Source organism: Hyaena hyaena, unplaced genomic scaffold, assembly GCF_003009895.1.
Source record: "Hyaena hyaena isolate Hyena2069 unplaced genomic scaffold, ASM300989v1 scaffold_289, whole genome shotgun sequence".
NCBI lineage: Eukaryota > Metazoa > Chordata > Mammalia > Carnivora > Hyaenidae > Hyaena > Hyaena hyaena.
In genome coordinates, this window is record NW_024080920.1 from 1,277,892 (window position 1) to 1,299,588 (window position 21,697).

The 21,697-nt window shown below is 49.0% G+C and overlaps 2 protein-coding genes across 2 annotated transcripts in view; one reads left to right on the forward strand and one right to left on the reverse strand.

Annotated features, from left to right (window-relative positions):
• Positions 1-70: 70 nt before the first annotated feature.
• On the reverse strand, positions 71-6,938 carry LOC120241759 (40S ribosomal protein SA-like). Its single transcript, XM_039247091.1, is given in 3 exon segments — positions 71-191; positions 5,976-6,798; positions 6,801-6,938. Coding segments are annotated over 3 exon segments (1,023 nt in total). The 5' UTR covers positions 6,880-6,938.
• Positions 6,939-14,305: 7,367 nt separating this feature from the next.
• Positions 14,306-21,697, forward strand: part of B4GALT1 (beta-1,4-galactosyltransferase 1) — a 51,296-nt gene continuing 43,904 nt past the window's right edge. Inside the window, exon 1 of the mRNA XM_039247081.1 lies at positions 14,306-14,919. Coding sequence (XP_039103012.1) covers positions 14,502-14,919 — 418 coding nt within the window. The 5' untranslated portion in view covers positions 14,306-14,501. The remainder of the gene's footprint in view (positions 14,920-21,697) is intronic.

Here is a 21,697-nt window from a genome sequence, read left to right on the forward strand (position 1 = left end):
CCTCACTTTCATTCTTTTACTCAGGAAACCATTTTTGATGCCTCGTGGGTGGCCACTTCTGTGCTCACTGTTAGGGGCCCGCGGATGATGTCTCGTCTTCAGTCTGATCACTGACTTGGGGAGAGTGAGGTGCTGGTCGAGGAAAGACTGAGAGCCAAGTCACAGGATATGCGGGGGCAGTGATGTGCACCCTAAGAGAAGAGAAGGGGAATGGTGAGGGAGGACAGCAGAGGCTGCTGGGGGAGGAGGGGGTGACAGAGGTTGTTAACACACCCACCCACACCCACCCAATTCCCTCTTTGTCTATACTCCTCCTCACCTCATAACTATGTTGCCTGATGGTCACTGCCATAAGCTGTCCTCTCCAGTGCCAGGACCCGAACAGATGGAGTCAGGAAATATTTTTATTTTTGTTTTTATTTATTTGAGAGAGAGAGAGAGAGAGAGAGAGAGAGAGAGAGAGAGAATCCTAAGCAGGCTCCACGCTCAGTATAGAGCCTGATAAAGGGCTCGATCCCACAACCCTGGCATCATGACTTGAGCCAAAATCAAGAGTCAGACACCCAACTGATGGAGCCACCCAGGTGCCCGGAGTCAGGAAATATTTAAACAGCCTTAGTACATCCTAACACCCTGCACCTGGCCCCACTCCACACAAACGTCAAGAGCCCAGCACCAAACACCCTTCTAGATCTGGGATCCTCATGCTATCCATTGGACTCTCTTGAATCTCCTTTGCTGCAGCTCACCTCTGGGACTCTGTGTCCAGGTATCACACTGGCTCCTGAGCTGCATGGCAGCCCTGATTTTCCTGTCCTCAGACCTGGGTCACCACCATGGGCATCACATCTCTGATGTCCCCAAATTACTACAGGGGCTCCAGAACTCTTGGCAGATTTGCTAAGGCTGCTCTACTCCTCTGTCCTTCTGGGTTTCTGGTCTCACTGCAGGCACCTTCCTCTCCCTCCTGCCACCCCCTCCCCCTACAAACATGCATAGGCTGCTGACCCAGCAGCAGAGCTGTCTAACCCTGTTGGCAGGAGACGGCTGGCTCCAGAGAGCTGGCTGGAGGGGAATGCAGAGGCTCACATTTCTTTAGCTCGTGCCAAACGTTATTCAGATGTAGCTTTTCAGACAGACACAAATTGCTCATCCAATAAACACAGAAGGGCTAATCCCAGGACATTTATCACAGCGAGGAAAGATGAGAGAAAGGACAGTCACAAGAGGCCTTTGAGAGCTGGCCTGGTGTGGCTGGCCCAAGGGGAGGTGGTGAGATCTGCATGTACTCCTGGGGTTTTCTCCTTAGTGGGGCTGAAACCTGGCACCAAGACTTTGGGATTTGCTTTCATTGTGATACACAGAGCCTGCGTTGGTGCATAACCCTTCCCGTGGGGAACAGGGGAAGAAATCAACATGGGTCAGATACTTTTGTGGGCAGACAGACCTCACCACCAGTTGTCAGTGGTCATGTGGGATAATAGCTGGCTGCAAGGACTTCCTATACTTCTTCCACCACGCACATACACAATGTCCTCAAGTCATTCTGTAGTTGTTTGCAGAGTTCTTATGAGGTGTGCCTCCTGGCCCAGGATCTCTCATTTCTGGACTTCTCATTTCTGACAGGTGTGAGAGCATGGCTTCTGAGAAAGCAGGTTGAGGGACTAGACTGACCACAATGGCAGGGGACCAGAGACATAGGGATCCTCTGTCCACACAAGAAGGCTGGCCAACCCGCTGAAGTCCTTTGCTGATCCCCTTCTGTGTTCCCCTTCAGGGACTGTTCCCCAGAAATGAGAGAAACCGGGCCCTGCTCCAAGGCTCAACCTCAGAGCCCAGGGTGAGGAGGACCAGGTGACACCTCTGTAGGCAGCCTGGGTTGCCCCAGTGCCTTATGGCTGGGTCTGTGCCATGCCACTGGGACTGCGGAGTGTGCCAGGGAGTGAGGGTCTCCTTAGTGGGAGGGGGCAATGACTAGATCAGGGTAGGGACATGACAATAGTTGCCAGCTTTCACACAGTCAGGCACTATTCTCACTTTTCTCACAACACCACAATAAGGCAAGTGTATTATTGGTACTGCTTTTCAGCGAGGCACTGAGAATTTAGACAACTTACCCAAGATCAGCCAATTAGTGAATAGGAGGCTTCAGAATCTGTGCTTTTAATTTGCTGTGTGGTCTACAGGTGGAAGGAGGGATGCAGTGGTTTCAGAAAGCAGTTCAGAAATTCCAGTCGTGTGGGGATACTCAGAAGAGTGGGGTTTGGAGGTCTGGAGTCACGAGATCTGGGATGAGCCCTTCAAGGAACAATGCTAAGGCGGGTTTCCATTGAGGACCCTCCCAGTTTTCCCAGAACTGAGAGGGGTCCTGGGACACAGGATAGTCCTGGGCAAACAGGAATAAGTTGACCATCCTATGTGTAACAAAAGAGCTGGTCTTGGATCATTGCTGCAGACTTCAGGACCCACCTGGGGACCAAATGCCTCACACATCCCAGGTTAGAGACTCACAGAGTGGCATGCTGATTAGGAAGATGGGCAGAATAACAACCAACTGACAGCAGCTCTTCCCAGATACTTGGGAGGAGCAAGACGATACTGTCAGGTGGCTCTAGAGCAGGGACACCACAGTTCTTAGAGCTTAGTGGAAACAAGGTGATATGGCCAGTCCTGACACAATCAGGAAGACTGGCGCAAATTCCCAGGTGAGGAGTGGCAGACAGATAGGCAGGCAGCATGACCCTGGTGGCCTCAAAGGAAGCCAAAAGCAGGACCCAGCCCACTGTCTGCAGGGAGGAAGTTTCTTTTCTGGCTCCTGAGACTTCATTTCAGCCTGAAACAACCTCTTATCTACCCAGCTGTCTGGTAAACCCACAATGACCTGCATTCCTAGGCTCAGCAGCTCTTAACCCTTCTCCCTCTCTAGCTTTGTCCTCATTTGTTATATGACCATGTCTATTTGTCAGTCTCTTTGATTGCAAAGATCTAAAACTGACTCATGTAATACCTGGAAGATTTCAATACAGGGTGATTGAGTTCTGAGGCACAGAAATGCTATTAGGCCTTAGGAGGGATGGGAATGGGGCAAGAAGCCTAAGGGATGTAGGTAGTGCTCTCTTCATTTCTAGGTCTTCTTTATGGTAGGTTTCACTCTCTCAGTTTTCTTTGCTTCTTTGTATATTGGCAGAAGGTGGAATATTTATATAATTTCAATTTCAGCCATACCTAGGGTCTGACTGACTGTCCTGAATCTCAAATCCAAATTCTCAGGAGAGACCCTCTGATTGGCCCAGCTTGGGTCAGATGCTCACCCTTGGTCCAATTAGCTGTGGCTGGTCGGTGGGTTCAAGCAGTACAAAAATAGATATGGAGGACCAGTCCCAGGAGGATAAAGTTTTTTGAAAAAAGAGTCACCATGAGCTGACTAGCCACTTTTACACTCTATCCTATAAATTTCTGAAACTGACTGGCAACTATGCCCTCACTTCCTGGAGTTTATAAAATTTCCTCTGTGGATCCCTCAGTGCTTGGTTCAGTGTTCTTCTCACTCTGGAATATTGAAAAAATTAATGTGAGCACCTGTGGTAAACTATTCGAAAGATAGTTCTTAAGCCTGGTGACCTGTCACCTCTACCTTGTACAGCAGCCTGTCTTTTCTCCTTTGACAGATGAGCAGCAGTGTAGTCCTTATTAGAACTACAGGATTCGCCACCCCCTCCCACAGATTTCCCACCCCTTTGCACATACTTGAGTAGCTTCTGCATTTTAACATCTCCCCACGTGGTTTACATTAAAGTCTGATAAGCACTGGAGGGGCTTCTGGTCTTATCTCTGCTAATACATTGGAAATTTTCAGGGCAGGGACTCCATTCAGTGGAGTCTGGTGTATGCTTTCTATGTCCAAAGTGACTAGTTTTGTCTTGCAAGGCACAAAAGTCTTCAAATACAGTAATGAGGGGGTTTAAAACTTAGAATAGTGGTTGGAGAGGATAAATTACTTATATGGTATCTGAGTTTTGAAGTAATCCTGCAGGAGGTGGAGGGAAGTTGGAGTATAGATGAAGCAAACATGGGACGATGGAAACACTGAGGTTCATTATACTCTTCTCTCTACTTTTGTGTATTTTTGAAATTTTCCATAATAAAAACTAAAAGAAAGGAATGATGGTGGAATGCATTATAAGAAATCATCTGGCTGCTCAAAATAAATTTGTTTCCTGGCCAAATGAAGTAAATGAGGTAAATCCATTCCACTTCCAAGTGGGATTGCACAATCTGTGTCAAAGACTTTTGGAGGATGGGAGAAGTTTGGAACATGGGTCATGTGCAAATGATTTTCTAATTTTGCAAAAATAGGGGCGGTAGTTTCTTTCTGTCACTTCAAGATGACTTAAGACAAAGTGGGGGGAGGGGGATATTTGCCAGTTCATATAACTGATCAATGCAGGGTCAGATATGGACATACTAGGGCATATACCTTGTGACTCCATGTTGACTTAATTCTCAGGCAGGCTCTTTCCACTTGATAGATGTAGAGGGTCAAATAGGGTATCCCCGAAATTCATGTCTTCCCCACACCCCAGAATAAATCTTGTTTGGAAACAGAGCTTTGCAGATGTAATTAGTTAAATCAAGATGAGGTCACACTGGATTAGAGTGGGCTCTATTTCCAGTGACTGATGTCCTAGTAAGAAGAGGAGAGGACACACTGACAGGAGAGAAACATACACACAGAGAAGGTCATGTGAACACAGAGGCAGATTGGAATGGTGCAGCTAAAAGCCAATGAACACTGTGGCTGCTGGAAGCCACTAGGAGCTAGAAGAGGCAAGGAATGAGTCTTTCCTAGAGATTTCAGAAGGAGGATGGCTCTGCTAACCTCTAGATTTCAGATTTCTAGCTTCCAGAACTGTGAGAGAATAAAGCTCTATGGTTTGAAGCCACTGAATGTTTGGCAATTTGTTATAGAACCCTAGAAAACTAATGTAATAGCCCTTGGCAACTCCAGGCTGGACACCCCTGAGGAATGGAAGAGACTTTTTCTCAGTGTGCCTCCATATTTCTCAATCAGAAGTCCTGAGGGAAGATGGGTTCTTTGCTTCTTGGCCTCCTTGGGTCATGTGTCAACTGCTGAACCAATTACTGTGGCCAGAGGGAAACAGTGCCCTGATTAGCCAAATATGAGCCCACTGAGGAGCCCTATCCCAATTAATTACATGGTATCTGAGTTTTGTGGTTAGGCTTTCCTGACCACACAGCAAGAGTGGACCTCCTCTTACCATAAGGATGAGTGAATAAAGAGTAGACAAAATTAACAGCTGTCGATTACAAAGAAAACAAGTTGATTCTGCACACTATACTCTTACCCCAGAATTGATTTTTAAAGATATAAAAGGGAGTAGAGATTTCCCAGAACAAGTCAGGGCAGGGGCAATCAAATTTCCTTTTATGACAGGTCCCTGAACTGATAGATCCCAGAGCTGTAACTGATAGTCTGTTTGTTGGCAAACTGGATCTTCAGCAGGGCCTTTACCAATCTCTGCCATGATATTCCTGTAGATAAAATGAGAAAAATGGGTTGGATGATAGCACAATCTAGAGGAAAAGTAACCTGCTGAATGACTGGAGTGAACCTTTGTCATTATATTTGTCCATTCAGCATGCAATCCCTTATTTTGGAATAATTGTCTTTTTAAAATGTTTTTTAAATGTTTATTTATTGCTGAGAAAGGGAGACAGCGTGAGCACTCACGAATGGGAAGGAGCAGAGAGAGAGAGGGAGACGGAGGATCCTAAGTGGGTTCTAAGCTGATAGCAGAGAGCCCGATGCAGGGGTTGAATCCACACACCAGGAGATCATGATCTGAGCTGAAGTCAGATGCTTAGCTGACTGAGCCACCCAGGCGCCCTGGAATAATTTCCTTCCTTCCTTCCTTCCTTCCTTCCTTCCTTCCTTCCTTCCTTCCTTCCTTCCTTCCTTCCTCTTTCTTTCAACTTTTAGAAACGGTTTATTTTCTGTCAACCTTGTTTCCACGGTGGCCGTTGCCACCCACTCGGTGGCCTGGGCAGTGCGGGCTGCTGGCCAGTCCTCAGTGGGGAACTGCTGGACGGACTCGGAGGGCACCTGCACGCCTTCAGACCAGTCTGCGACTTTGGGCTGAGGAGCCGTGAACTCGGGCGCTGGGACCGTCCATTCACCCTGAAATTCCTCCTTGGTCACAGCCTTTTCGGCAGCAGCCTGCTCCTCCTTTTCAATCTCCTCGGGATCCCTGTAGAAGTAGAGGTCCTGCACGACCTGCCACGGGTGCTCCCGGGAGATGGTGCCGCGCATGCGCAGGACTTCCCGGGCCAGCATCCACCACATCAGACCCACCGAGTGGGCGCGCTTGTTATTGCAAGGGATGGCGATGTCCACGTAGCTCAGAGGAGTCTGTGTTGCACAGCAAGATGGTAGGTGGTTAACGTAAGACGCCTCTGTGAGAAGCTGGTGGTCAGCCCTGGGGTCAGTAACCACCAGAAGCCTGGGCTCCCGGAAGGCCGCCTGGATCTGTTTAGTGAAGGTCCCAGGAGTGAAGCGGCCGGCGATCCGAGTAGCTCTGGTAGCTTCGGCGAACTTCAGCACAGCTCGCTGGCCAGTGTTCCGGGACGAAATGACACTGACATCGGCTGGGTTTTCAATGGCAACGATGGCACGCGCTGCCAGCAGAAGCTTCTCCCAGGTTCTCTTCAGATTTATGATGTAGATGCCATCACTTTTCCTTTTGTAGATGTACTGTTCCATCTGGAAGTCAAGGTTGTGCCACCTAAGTGGGTTCCTGCTGCAAGGAATTTGAGGACATCCTCCTCCTTCATCTGCAGGACATCAAGGGCTCCGGACATTGTGAAAGTTTCCCTTTAAGAGATGACGGGAACGCAAAACAACGCTGTATGGACCCCTCCCCGGGCAGCTCGCCCGGAAAAGCCCTGGAATAATTTTCTAATAATAATATACTATTGGAGGGCTGTAGTGCCCTGGGTTCCACCATGGAAGCAGAAAGAAAATTCTCCTTTTCACTTCCTGGCAGCTAGGACTCAAGCATGTGAATTGGACCAAGGACTTTGACTTTTTACGGGATGCTGCTAAGAGGCAAGGGTAGTGTGGGAAGTGTTCCTGGCAAGAGCAGCAGCAGCTTGAACAGTCTTGAGAGGTGGTGTTGAGTATTCCCTGGTAGTGGTGGCCATGGCAGAGCAGCAGTGTAATTAACTGTTTTGCAGTCAAAAACCTTGACTGGCACAACAACTGTATTTAAAGGATCCAAGGCAGCCCACAGGGTGTTTCCACTATTCCAGGATTCTGTCTTCAGCCCTATCTCTTAGTTTAACATGGACATTAAAAAGTAAATGAAGTAAATGTTGTGTTAGAAGGCATCAATGAAAGTCTGATACTTGGAACTATGAAGGCAACTTATTATCCTTCTCTCTTCCGTCACTTGGACCCCAGCTAGACTGCCGCATCCAGTCCTGGGCGCTAGTCTTTTATGAAGGAAATAGGCAGACTGGATCTGGTCAAAGAATGATCAGGACAGGGAAGAAAATCAACCACAAAGTACAAACAACAGTAGAAACGAAAGGTATCATATTCCCTGACTCTAGAGAAGGGGGAATTGGTGACATGCATGATTGGATCTCAGATTTCTTTTTTTTTTTAATTTTTAATAGTTATTATTTATTTTTGAAACAGAGAGAGACAGAGCATGAGTGGGGGAGGGGCAGAGAGAGAGGGAGACACAGAATCTGAAACAGGCTCCAGGCTCTGAGCTGCCTGCACAGAACCTGATGCAGGGCTGGAACCCACGAACTTGAGATCATGACCTGAGCTGAAGTCAGACGCTTAACCAACTGAGCTACCCAGGCGCCCCTGGATCTCAGCTTTCTTAAGGACCAATGTCTATTATTGCTTCCTTCCTTCTTTCCTTCCTTATGCTTATTTATTTATTTTGAAGGGAAAAAGAGAGAAAGAGAGACAGAGGAAGAGAGAGAAAGAGAAAACGAGTAGAGGAGGGGCAGAGAGAGAGGAAGAGAGAGAATCCCAAGCAGGCTCCACATTGAGCCCGCAGAGCCCACAGAGCCTGACACGGGGCTCTGTCTTACAAATTGTGAGATCATGACCTGAGCTGAAATTAGAAGTTGGACATTTAACTGAGTGAGCCATCCAGGTGCCCCTCTATTCTCCTTTCTTTCTTTCGTTTTTTATAAAATTTTTTTTTAAAATGTTCATTTATTTTTGAGAGAGCGAGAGTGTGTGTGAGGCAGGAGGGAGGGAGAGAGGGAGACAAAGACTAGAAGCAGGTTCTGCACTGACGGAAGAGAGCCCAATGTTGGGCTCAAACTCACTAACCATACTCATGACCTGAGCCAAAGTCAGGTGCTTAATGGACTGAGCCACCCAGGCACCCCACCCCATAAATATTATATGCATATTTCAAACATAACCACAATACAACCATCAAAATTAGGAAACTAACATTGACACAACACTATCCTTATCCTTAGTTCAAATTCAAGTTTCACTGGTCATCCCCAAAATATCTTATAGCAGAAGGGTCCATTTCAAAATCAGTGTTGCATTTGGTCATCATGTCTCTTTAGTCTCCTCCAGTGAGGGAGCAGTTCTCCAGTCTTTCATTTACTATCAGGAACTTGACTTTTTTTTTTTAAGAGGTCACGATGGTTATTTTCAAGAGTGTTTCAAAATTTGGATTTTTCTAATGTTTCCCATTGAAGTTTTAAGCATATTGTGGAGGAGGTACTTTGAAATTATGTAAATATCTTGTTACTCATCAAACATTCATTTCTTTATTTATATCAGTATGAACTCATGGTTTCATATTTTGTTGAATTGGCTGTAAACTGTTTCTATCAATATTTATTTTCATGATTGAATTGTTCCTAAATAATTTGTGGCAGCTGGTTAAACTATAGTGGATTAAAAAATAGATGGTGGGGCACCTAGATGGCTCAGGGGGTTAAGCATCTGGCTTTGGTTTGGGTCATGATCTCACGGTCTGTGGGTTTGAGACCCACATCAGGCTCTGTGGTGATTGTTCAGAGCCTGGAGCCTGCTTGGGATTCTGTGTCTCCCTCATTCTCTGCCCCTACCCTGCTTGAGCTCTTATCTCTTTCTCAAAAATAAATAAAATATTTTTAAGAAGATGGCTTCCAATTTACTCCTCCACCTATCCAGAGGAGACATCTACTTCCCTTCAATCTAGACTGCTCAGTATGTTGTTGTAAGTAAAATATCCACAGAAGTGATGCTTAAGGCTGGGCCTTAAGGGGTCTACATCTTCTTACCTTGTCTTGAAATGCTCCTCCTTAGAAAATACCCTCTTCTTTGTGAGGAAACCCAAGCAGCCATGTGAGAGGCTTTTATGGAGAGGTCCAAATGGAGAAGAGCCAAGGCCCCTGACCCATGACCATTCTCAGTCAGCCTCTAGCCTATACAAACTGCCAGCTGCGTGACTGAAACCATTTGGGGACTTCTGACTGTGCCAGTGCCCCAGATGACACCATGTGAAGCAGAACAACTGTGAGATAGAAATTGTTAGTTTAAGGACACCAAGTTTTGGGGTCACATCTTATGTGGAACTAGATAAACTGAAACCGCTGTCTACTATGTGCCAGGCACTATTCTATGTCCTTCTGATCTACTAAGGTGAAAGAGAAATGTAAACTAACAGGTGCAGATAAGCGTGCTGTGAAAGGGTAGAGGAAATGCCACTAACCAGTTGAAGGCAGCTGTAGGGAGAGGTGGGGAGGTGGGTAATTCTGGGCAGATCATCATCCAACAGGCAAACTACAAAACCCGGGTTCCAGTTTTTGGTCAGTTAGCACTGACCAAAAGTTAGCAACTTCCTCTTCCGGGTATCTCCTCTGATGGGACTAGTTTTTGACCTGATAAAGTTGAAATTGGAAAGGGCTGGAGAAAGTTGTCTTGGGTCTGTCTGTAATACCAGTTCATGTTTGGACAGCTGGACAATATTGTTCTGAAGGTTTCTGATCTTCTGGACCTTTCTGAACCAAAAAATTTACCAATTTTAGGCATCTCTAGATGGGGGGTTGCTAATAAGGCTGGTGGCAACCTTGTGGACTCTGCATACTCCCAAGGAATAGACAGTTAGCAGTTTCTTTACTTCCTGGCCACATAGAGGGTCCTGGGATAGGTCTGTGGCCCCTAACTGCCTCTCAATCCTGTCTCCTGGCCATTATCTGGACACATGGAAGATATATCTTCATTTTCCCTTCCTCTCATTTTTCAGATGGAGTCTATTACGACCCTCCTCACTCATTGGTCAGGCATTTTCCTCTAGATCTAGACTGGTGGGGTCAATTTCACCTTCAGCAGCCCCCTGGTGAACCACTCTTATGTGTTTAAAAGAACTTAGCAACAAACAAACAAAACAAAATAACAATAGTTCTTCTCTTCTCCTCTTCCCACCTAATCAAGATGATCATAAGCATTCACTTAAGTTTTTTAAATTAATTAATTTGTTTTTGAGAGAGACAGAGTGGGGGAGAGGCAGAGAGACAAGGAGAGAGATAATACCAATCAGGCTCTGCACTGTCAGCATGGAGCCTGACGCAAGACCTAAGCTGAAATCAAGATTTGGCTGTATAACCAACTGCCACGCAGGTGCCCCTCCTTTATCAGGTATTTTAACAAATATTTACTAAGTGTCAACTATGTGCCAGTTCAGTTCCAGGAGGTGAGGATACAGTAGCAAATGAGAGAAAGTTCCTGCGTGCTTGGAGCTGATCTTCTAATAATGGAGATAGACAACAATAAATAAATATATAGTGCTGGGTAGTGATACATGCTCTGAAAAAATCATGCAGGATATGTATATTTGGAACTATTCCATATAGGGTAGTCTAAGAAGACCACTCTCTTAAGATGACATTTGAGAGATCTGAATGAAATATGTGGGAAGACTATTTCAGACTAAGTGAATAGAAAGTATAAAGGCCCTGAGGCAGGAAGAAATAAGCAAATTCAGAGAACAGCAATTAGGTTAGTGTGGCTAAAGCAGGTAGAGCAGGTGGGGAGTGATAGATGTGGGTGGGGAAGAGAGCTAGGAACCAATTAGATAGGGCTCCTACACATTTGGACTTTGTTCTGAATAAAATGACATGACCTGATTTATGCTTACAAAGATCTTCCTAAATGCTGTTTGGAGAAGAGACTGTGGAGGGGGCATGGAGAAGGTGAAAGCAGGGTGACCAATTAGGAGGCTACCATATAACCCGGGCCAGGATGATGGTGGCTTGGTCCAAGATAGCCGTAACAGACTTTTTTTTTTAATGTTTTATTTATTTCTAGGAGAGAGAGAGAGAGAGAGAGACAGCGCGAGCAGGGGAGGGCCAGAGAGAGAGGGAGTCACAGACTGAAACAGGCTCCAGGCTCTGAGCTAACAGTCAGCACAGAGCCCGACGCAGGGCTCGAGCCCACGAACCGTGAGATCATGACCTAAGCGAAAGTCGGACGCTTAACCGACTAAGCCACCCAGGTGCCCCAGCTGTAACAGAATTAATAAGTGGTTAATTCTGATGCTTTAAAGATAGCACTGACAAGACTTACTGAGGGATTAGAAATGGCATTTGAGAGGCACATCAAGGATACCTTTTAGGTTTTGGGCTTGAGGCACTGGTTAACAGTGGTGCCATTCTCTGATGTAGGTAAGAATGAGAGTAGAGTCTAGGGAGTAGGTTGTTGAGGGCAGGATGTATTGAGTTTGAGATACTGGTAAGATAGGCACTTGAAAATTAGTCTGAAGATCCAGGCTGGAGATAAAAATTTTGCAGTCATCAGCACACAGATTATTATAAATTACTCCTAGGGAGAGTGTAGACAGAAAAAAGTATCATGTGCCATGTTCTGAGGCTTTCAACAACTGAGGAAGACAGAAATTTTGTAGTCATTAGCATACAGATATTATAAATCACTCCTAGGGATTCAGTACCAACAGAAAAGAGCATCGTAGACAGTGGCCTGGGACCTTCAACAACTGGGGAAGAGGAGGAGAAGCCCATGAGGGAGACAGAGCAGTGACCAGCGAAGTGAGGAAGATCAGGAAAGCCTGGTGTCCAGAAAGGCAAGTGAGGAAAGTATTCTGTATGATCACAACCAAGAGTGAACTCCTGAGCCTCAGTTTTCTCAGCTGTGAAATGGAGATAGGAACAAGTACCTAATTCAAAGTGTTGGTAGGATTGTGACAATGCATATAAAGCAGTTAGGCTTGTGTTTGACTGGCATATAGTAAACTCTTAATCTATGCTAACTTTTGCTATCATTCTCTCTACTTCAGAGTTGGCTGCCAGAGCCATCAGCCTCCCCATCCACATAAATAACAACACTCTCATGCGTCCTTCTCAGGGGTGAGGTGTCCCTGCTCACTCAGGCATCAGGTGTGCCTGAGGAGTGGCCTCTGGCTCTGATTTGAACCAAGCAACTTCGGTACCTAGGCCTATCACCCTGACAGCCCCCAGCCCTTACCTAAAAATCAACAAGGGGAAAATGTGTGATATATAAAAGTTTTGGAGTCAGAATTCTGCTTCTGTCCCTCACCAGCTGTGGGATCTTAGGCAAGTTTTTTTTTTTTAAGTTTATTTATTTATTTTGAGAGAGAGAGAGTGCAAACAGGAAGGACCAGAGAGAGAATCCCAAGCAGGCTCTGTGCTGTCAGCACAGAGCCAGGAAGCAGGGCTGGATCCCACAAACCGTGGGATCATAACCTGAGTTGAAATCAAGAGTCAGCTGCTTAGGGGCGCCTGGGTGGCTTAGTCGGTTGAGCGTCTGACTTTCGCTTGGGTCATGATCTCGCGGTTTGTGGGTTCGAGCCCCGCGTCGGGCTCTGTGCTGACTGCCAGCTCGGAGCCTGGAGCCTGTTTCAGTCTGTGACTCCCTCTCTCTCTGACCTTCCCCTGCTCACGCTGTCTCTCTCCTAGAAATAAATAAAACATTTAAAAAAAAAAAAAGAGTCAGCTGCTTAACCGATTGTGCCACATTCAGACGTCCCCTTAAGCAAGCTTCTTAACCTTCGTGAGCTTTTAACTTTTTTTTTTTCTTAAAGAAAGGCAGACTGCCACAGGCAGCGCCTCATTTACATGTACCTGGAGTCTTGGAAACTTGACTACCCTACTACAAACGGACCTTGAGAGCTTGTTTGGAGGTTCTAGCAGGGGAGCACAGCTACTCGTTTACCCTGGATGGAAGATCTGTCCTCTGCGACAGGGCGCGCAGCTTCGGGAGGGACGCACATGGAGCTGCGAGGGAGGAAAGGGACACTCGCCTAGCCAGCCAGATCAGCCGAATCCACCCTGGCAATCAACTGGGAGACAGATGTTTCAGCCAGAGCGCCCTTACATCCAAGCCTTTAACTCTTTATCAGTAAAACGGGGACAATTCCTACTTCATGAGATTGTGTCTGGGCTCACACAGACTATAAACAAAGCTGGCTGCTCTCCTGCTTGCCAGTGTGGGAGTTACTGAGGCTTCTTGCCACCCTCCCGCTCAAAGCACGTATCGTCCCGGGACAGGATGCACTAGAGGAGGCACCCCACACACCCAAAACCGAGCTGGGTGGGCCTCTGAGATGCCCTAGGCTGGTCTGCAGGAGAGTGAGCCAGACAAGCGTTAACTTGTGGACTTTCTCCTCCACCCGCGCGGCTCTGAGCCGCGCCTCCTTGCTGGGCCCCCACACTGGTGGAGGGGCCTAGCCCCATCAAAGGAGGGGTATCGAACGTCCCAGAGAATCCCTCCGCAACTGTTCCACCTCCCGCCCCGCGTCGAAGCCCGTTTCCTGGACAACTCTTTTCCGTCCCTCTTCCGGACCCACCAGGCCTACCGAGCCCCGGGCCGGAATGCCGCCGCGTCCCCCAACCCCTCGAATCCGCAACCCGCGTCTCTCAGCGCCACCGCGTGTAGGCCCAGGCCCATACCCCAGCCCTTCAGCACCGCAGGAAGTGGTGGTGCCTCTTGAGGGCAGTCACGAGGAGGAGGGGGAGGAGGAGGAGTAGGTGCGGCTCAGTAGCGACCGAAGCCACAAGGCAAGGGCTCTGGAGGAGGGCGGTGTGGGAACCCGAGCCCTCAGCGCCGCCAGCAGTCCTCGGAGGCGGCTCCGCCCCCTGCAGCTCCCCGCCTCCCGAGTGCCGCCCGCTCACCGTGGCTCCGCCCTAGAGGACCCGCCCTCCAGCTCCAGTCCCGAAAACCCCGTTCTAACCGGCGGCCCCGCCCCCGCCCCCGCCCCCGCCCGCGCCCCGGGCGCACTTCTAGTCGCTGGCCGGCGTCGCTGGTCGAGACTCCGCGTTCCGCCGCCTGCCGCCCGGCGCCGCGCTCCCCAGCCTCCCCTCCGGCCCCTCCCCCAAGAGCCGTGGTCGGGCAGCGCCTGGCCGGCGGCCCGCGGGCGGGCCGCCCCGCTCACCCCCGCTGTAGCCCACCCGCCTCTTAAAGCGGCGGCGGGAAGATGAGGTTTCGGGAGCCGCTCTTGGGCGGCAGCGCGGTGATGCCGGGCGCGTCCCTGCAGCGGGCCTGCCGCCTGCTCGTGGCGGTCTGCGCGCTGCATCTTGCCGTCACCCTCGTCTACTACCTGGCCGGCCGCGACTTGAACCGTCTGCCTCAGCTGGTGGGAGTCCCTACACCACTGCAGGGCGGCTCGAACGGCGCCGCCGCCATCGAGCAGCCTTCCGCTGAGCTCCGACCGCGAGGGGCCCCGCCGCAGCCGATTTTGGACGCTTCCTCCGAGCTGCGCTCGGGTCGCGACTCCATCCCAGACGCGGACTCTCACCCCGGTCCCGGCCCCGCGGGCAACTTGACTTCGGCCCCAGTGCCTTCTCCCACAGTGCTGTCGCTGCCCGCATGCCCTGAGGAGTCCCCGCTGCTCGGTAAGGACTCGGGGACTTTCCCGAATTTCCCCGACAGGGTCCCCTGGATGCTCGCCCATGCCCTCTTCCAGGATATCCAGCCTCCCAGTTCCGGATCGCAGTCCCTAATCCCAAACAGAGGTCCGGGCTGGATGTAGGGAGAGGGCGGGAGGCAAGATTTTTTTTGGATTTACGTCGAACGGTGGGACGGGGGTGGTACAAAGAAGCCGCAGGCCCCTCTGGCCCCAGAAGCAGAGAAGGCCTTGGAGACTTTTCTGATCTGGGCCGTGCCTCCGGAAGTTTTGGAGTTTGAGTTTGCTTCAGGCGTGGAGCAGCTTTCGCCCTGCCAAGTCTGGTGAGGACCAAGAAGCGGCTCACAGTAACCCACACCAGTTTGGGAAACTGATGACGAGGCCTCCAGTGGGGAAGGAAGTTGACCTCCCAGTTCACATCCAGCTCACATATCTTGTCTTCCCATAGAACCACTCTCTGCTGGGTGTGGGTTAACTTTTCCTGAGCATTTGAACAAGTGACTTGCTCTGTAACCTCTGGTTTCTGGTCTGTTAAATAGGGAAGATAAATGGTACCTATGTCAGGGTTGTTTTGGAAGATTAGATGAGACAATGTAAACAAGGGTTTACATTAGTGAAGGTAAATCCTTAGTAAATTGTTGCTGTTAAGTTCCTCCTCTGTGTAGATCCCTGCCCTGGGGCCTTGCTACCCTGCTTCCTGCTCCTGTAGCTTCCCAAAACCTAAGTGAGCAAGCACTCCCAAGGGCTGAGGGTGTTTGTATGAATACAGTGTGTGTACCATAGGGGTTGGAGGGCTAAACTATAAACTAGTTCACACCGAATTGTCCCTTTCAGGAAGCAGCTTGGAGTCTCAGGTATCCTGCCCAGAGAATCCGAAACGTGGCCACCAGCCTGTGTTTCAACGCATTTGTTGGGAGTTTGAGTGGGTGGGTTTGTATTCCTCACCTCCGGAGGAGTCAGCCCGTGCCTGTTGGAGGTGGGGAGGGGACTTTTCCTTGGCCTGTAATCCACAGGCAGTCAGGTCCAAGGCAGCCACAGGTTGTTCCCAAGAATATCATACAGGTGGCTGCTCATTTTTAATGCCAGGGTTTAGAGATTGTTGTTCTGAGTGAGGGGCCCTGGCGGGAGGGCAGGCATCCTGCCAAAAGGAACTCTGTCACCTTCCCGCAAAACCCTGGCACAGAAGGCCTCCTACATGTTCTTGCTCAATTTCTCCAATAATTACTTCAATATTTTCATATCAAGTTTGGGAGGAGGCCCTTGGAATTGGTCAGACATGAATTGTGGAAGTAAGGAGACTTTTTTTTTTTTTTAAACAGAAACTTGAATCCCTTTGGACTTGGTGGTTAGTCTGGGAAGCAGACTAGTCCTATAAAATAATGTTGAGTATTTGCCCTGCTGCTAAGTGTCTGGCCTCAGGCATCTTAGAGAGTTTCTCAGAGTCTCTTTCTTATATGTAAAATGGGGTTGTTGGTGCTTAACTCACAGGGTTATTTTTGGAACATAAATGAGATTGTGTACATTAAGTACACGGCAAATAGGACTTGGGACTTGAAGTTCCATTTTCTCAGACTCCCGTGGAGATGGCTCTGAGCAGCAGAGAGAAGGGGGAAGAGAGAGAAGTCCTCAGAACCCAGAGAGGCTAGGTTTTGTCTTTTTTTTATTTAATTGTTGCCTCGACATTATGCAGAAAAAAAGAAATTAGCAAATTAACGTACCCCAGCGCTCATTAGATTGGTGTTTGAGGTATAAGGTCTGCTCAGTGAAGTCGGAGAGCCTGCGGTGCTGCCTCTCTGGTTTGTTTTGTTTTGTAATGGTGTTGCTAGTGATTGGTGACCAGTTACTGGTATTTCTGAGCAGAACTTTCAATTGGAGGTTTGAAGGGACTTCCTGAGAGACAACATTTTGGAGGGTGAGGAGAGAGGCCCTGGGCCTTCTCTAGCCTGGTTGTCTTAGCGTGACACATATGGGACCATGATGTTTGGTAGCTGCTACGGGTCCCACAAAGTGAAGGCAGAGGGTTTTTCTTCATTTTAATTGAGCCCTTAGGCTTGAGTGGTTGGGTTCAGCTCTCGGAGTGGGGGCTTCTGGCTGGGAGGGGGCCTTAAGGAAGCTGAAAGTCTCTCAGAGTGTGTGGGTCGGGGGAGTTGAGTCCATCTGTTCAGCTGGGCAGGTGTCAACCAAAGCCCTTGTGGGGTGGTTTTGAGGTTGATGGGAGAAAGCATCCGTGGGGTTTAGAACTGTGGCCTTTTCACTACTTACAGTTCCTTTCCACGACTTGGCTTTACTTTCTGTTGTCCAGAGGTCTGGGCCACATGCTGTGACAGGCTCCTGTATGGAATATGGAGGGTTTTGGGCATGCCCTTCCCCAGAGGAGCCAGGCATTAGACTGGGCTGTTGGTGGGTGACTGTTTGATCTGTCATGGGTTGTCAGAGCTTTGGGATAGACTTCAGATAGACTTGGATTTCAATCCTGCCTCTGTCTACACTATCTGTGTGACATAAGGCAGGTTGCAGAGTTTAGAGCCAGTGTATGCCCTGCCTCAGGGTCCCCCATGGGCTAGTGTGAGGCCTTCAGGGGTAGGGACTGCATGGGGGAGGTGGGCTTTTCCTGAAGACTCCTACAAGTTCCCGAGGGAGTTCTCCCAGACAGTTCAGGACTGCAGCACCGTCCTCATGGCCCTCGGGCCAAGCAGCATCTGATGTACGGAACATAGTCATGTGGTGCCCTTTCCTGGCTACCTGGGTGTTTGCCTGAGGTGTAGTCAACCTGGGAGGAGGAGCGGTCTTACCTTTTCCTTTTCCTGGAATGTTCATCTCTGAGCAAATTTGGTGGCAGCTCAGTGTGACTTGACTTGTGCTGGCACTGGCACTGCCAGCCTGGACAGGGGCTAGGTGGGGGTGGGCAATACCTCAGGTTGGACTGGTTAGGGGAGGGTGGGCTGACCTGGGGCCTGGTACACCTGGTACAGTCCCGTCAAGGGTATGTGGGGTGTGGGGGCTGAGTAAAGGACTGCTTAAACCCAGAGGCTTCTCTTGCCCATCTGTGCTGTGAAGAGATTCTCTTTATTTGTTCAAACAAGGACTCTGATCTAGAGGTGGGCACCAGACAATCATGGGCCCCTGGGCCAGCAAACAGCCGCCATAGGTAGCCAGGGCCCTGGAAGAGCACTTGTCCATGAGCTAATTTCCCCAGCTTTTGTGGAGGCTGTCAACCAAGCCTCTGCCATGGTTTGCATCCTTGGGAAGACAAAGCACTTTCTGAGTCTCTGCTGGGCTCTCAGCTCTCAGGTGTTTTTCCACCAGCATGCTGTCCCCCTCCCATATGCACACATGTGGACACGAGCAGGCTGCCCAGGACAGAATGTACTCTGAGGACATCTGTTCTGGCCTCAGGTCGGGAAAGGGCTCTCTCCCCTTTGGGGATGAGTCTTGGAGCCTTATCCTCAGGGTTGGGGGAGGCACAGGGAGCCTCCCCTGTGTCTAGATCTTTACACTTTGGCAGATTAGGTAACTAGTACTTTAAACCAGTTTTGTCCTGTTGTTTTTCCTGGAGAAAATAATTTATTGACAAATTCACAAATACACCTTCTTGTCTGACAGTCTGAGATTACGAAACACCCTCTATGACATTGGGCTCACTTTCTTCCACTCAGCCTGATGGTGGCAGAAGTGACTCCTGCCTGTGGCACTCTGTCCCAGACTCTGAGGACAAGCATGGAAGCTCCTTGGGGGCACAGGGAGCAAGAGCCAAATGTGGGATTGGGTTTCAGCTGGAGCATTTTGGACCCATGGCATCCCAGGAGGGGACCGTCTAGTTCTCTAGCCCCATCCTTCATTGTGCTAGAGGGGCAGGGTCTCAGGCCACACAGCCAGGAATGGCCAGCTGGGGCTGGAACTCGGGGATTCTGCTACCTAGCACAGTGCTCTTCCTTGAGGTTATTGCCTAGTGCAGAGGCTCAGAGCAGGCTGGCATGACCTGGAATCTGGGAAGACCCTCTCTAGGTATGTCTGTGTGTCCACCTGAAACGTCTTGTGTAGCAGCTTATGTGGACGTCCTCGGTGGCTAAGGCATCTGGTAACTTCATTCAATTCCAACAATGTGCCTGTCCTTTACTGGGTACTAGCACTGCAGAGAGGAAGATGACAAAATGCCTCTTCTTGAGGAACTCGCTCACAGTCCAAGCAGAGGAAGCATAATTAAATTGTGCTGATGTCATTTAGAGAAACTAAACTGTGTGTACTTGTGTGTGTGAGATATAGCTTCTTTCTCTCCTGTTCATCCCTCCTTTCCTTCCTTCCTTCCTTCCTTCCTTCCTTCCTTCCTTCCTTCCTTCCTTCCTTCCTTCCTTCCTTCTCTTGTTCAGAAACCCAGAGTTGATATCAAAGTTCTTAAATCCTGGTTTTGATTGTGTGAAAAAGTTCCTCTAATTTCTGAAGCCTTAAATTAGCTTGGCCGAGTAATCTGTACTTTGCTGCTTTATATTGACTGTAATGAGGAAACAGCAGCCATATGGTCTTTGGATAGCAGTAGGATAGGGACTTTTAGGCTGGGACTAGACTAATTTATGGATTGGGAACAATGGGACAGTTTGTGCTCAGGCAGTCCCAGCCTTTCCGGGAACTTCACCCTGGGGATGTTCCAGGCTTTGGGGGTCGGTCTGAGAGGCTCATCCCCTTTGGGCTTAATTGGGCTCTGGGTGTGTCTGAAAGGGGCCCAGTTGTCCTGTGGTCAAGTCAAACCTGGTGATTTCTCCCCTGCTCACATACCCAGTGCCTCCTATGCTGTCTTCACTATTCAGCGTTCCCTGCCTGCTCTTGACAAGAAGCAGAGACTGGAATTCTGCTTGAATCCATATCCACCTGAAAATTCCAGTTATTCTTATCCAGTTAAGCGGCAATCCATTTGTTTTGGGGCAAGTGGTCTGCCCTTGCGGCTTAAATCCCTTGGGGCCTGGCACTGTGGCCATTTTACACTTGCCTCTGGCACTGCCCAGGGTGGTCTGGGCAATGAGGTCACTGTAAAGGCCAGCCAGCCAGACCCTGACTCCTGGGAGAGTTGACAAGGTGTGGGATTGTGAGGGTTCCTGGGAGCCGGCCTGTGGCCGTGATTGTCAAGGCCCCAGTTGTGGGGGGTCTCTGTGTTTAGCTGGGCCTACACAGTTCATCGGCTCAGGGAGAGATTGCAGATCCTTTTGTAAAGGTCAGAACCTCCAGGTTTGAAGGTCGTGGTGGCTTAGGATCAGGGTCTGGTTGGGAGCTGGTTCTGGTTGAACGTGGCCTAAAGGGATTTGTCCTTAGAAGGCTGAAGGGCTGAGTCACATGTTTTGTGTTTCAGGTTCCACTTTCCAGCCTGGCCTCAGCCCGCCCCTTCCCTACCCAAATGAAGGCCAGGAGATACATAATTGGCTGCTGCTAAATTCTTTGGCAGTGATTTTAATGTCTGGTCTGGGTGTGTTCTGTAGCCATTTCCCTTTCCCCCTGCCACCTCTCTAAAGCCCCTTGCAAAGCCCAGAGATGGGGAAGGATTCGCCTCCCTGGAACACGGCAGGCTAGGGTTCTGGGTCTTTGCTTTTCTCTGTATTTTTTTGAGGAGTGTGCAATCTCTTTATCGTTTTTGCACAAAGTAATGCAGACTTATTGAAAATAACTTGAGAAGTTAAAAGAGGTAGAAAAGCACACCTGTATTCCTATAACTTAGAGAAGACATGTAGGCACATCATCTACTAGTCTTTTTTTTCTTACGTATGATAAGAATATAGCTGTCTTTCCAGAAAAACAGATAGATTGGTATGTTTAGATACAGATAGCCTAGTGTCCAGCATTTGTCACTTAAGATTCTTCTTTACACCTTTAAAAGCCACCAAAGCTGTGTCTCTGTCAGCTGAATATGCTATAACTTTCTTTTATCATACATGTACACACACATGTAGTTTTTGTTTTCTCTTTTTCTTTGTTTAGCACACACATGTAGTTTTTGTTTTCTCTTGGTGGCCCAGTGAGGCTGGGGCATAAAGCACTGCACTTTTTGGATTGTTTCACTAGCAGAGTTTTCCAAAAAGGGAAAAAAAGGGTGAATGCTGTCTGCGAAGTGTTTTGTTTTAAAGCCAGTCTTACTAAATAAGATAGACCCATTGAGAATTACAGGTTTACTTAGCGCTGGCAGAGGAGTATCATTTATTGCTGAATGAGGGATGTGTCTAGAATTCTGATTAAAAAGGAAACTAGGTGCAGGAAGTGCCTGGGGCAGGGGCAGAGGGCCAGGCTGCAGGACAGACTCTTGGGATCAGACTGGGCAGAAATCTGTTGTCAACAGAAGCAGTGGGGGTGATGCTCCAGGAGCCCACTTTCTCAGTAACTTCTCCATTTGTCTCCTTAGCAGCCAGGTCCCTGGGCTAGGCTTGTGTGGACTGTGGCACTGGGGCCATGGTGCTGGGGAAACCGCAGCCAGCTAACCCAGTGCAGTTGACATGACTGACTGACTTGTGACTGTTTCTACAGAGCGTGTGGGAACAAGCCAGCAAATCGAACTCTGAAACAAACAACACAGCTCTGCCACCTCCAGGCAGTTCTGAGATCTGGGGAGGGGCCACGAAGTGAGAACCTGCAAGTGTCCAGGAATTGGTTTTGAGAGAAGCCTCAGAGACCAGTAGAGCCTGGCGCTTGGTTGGGACTTGTTCAGGTGGTTTGAGCAACCCAGTTCCAGGCCAGTATGCCAGTCTCTTCCCAAGGTGTCATTCCACTTTGAAGTTACCCACTTTGTTGCC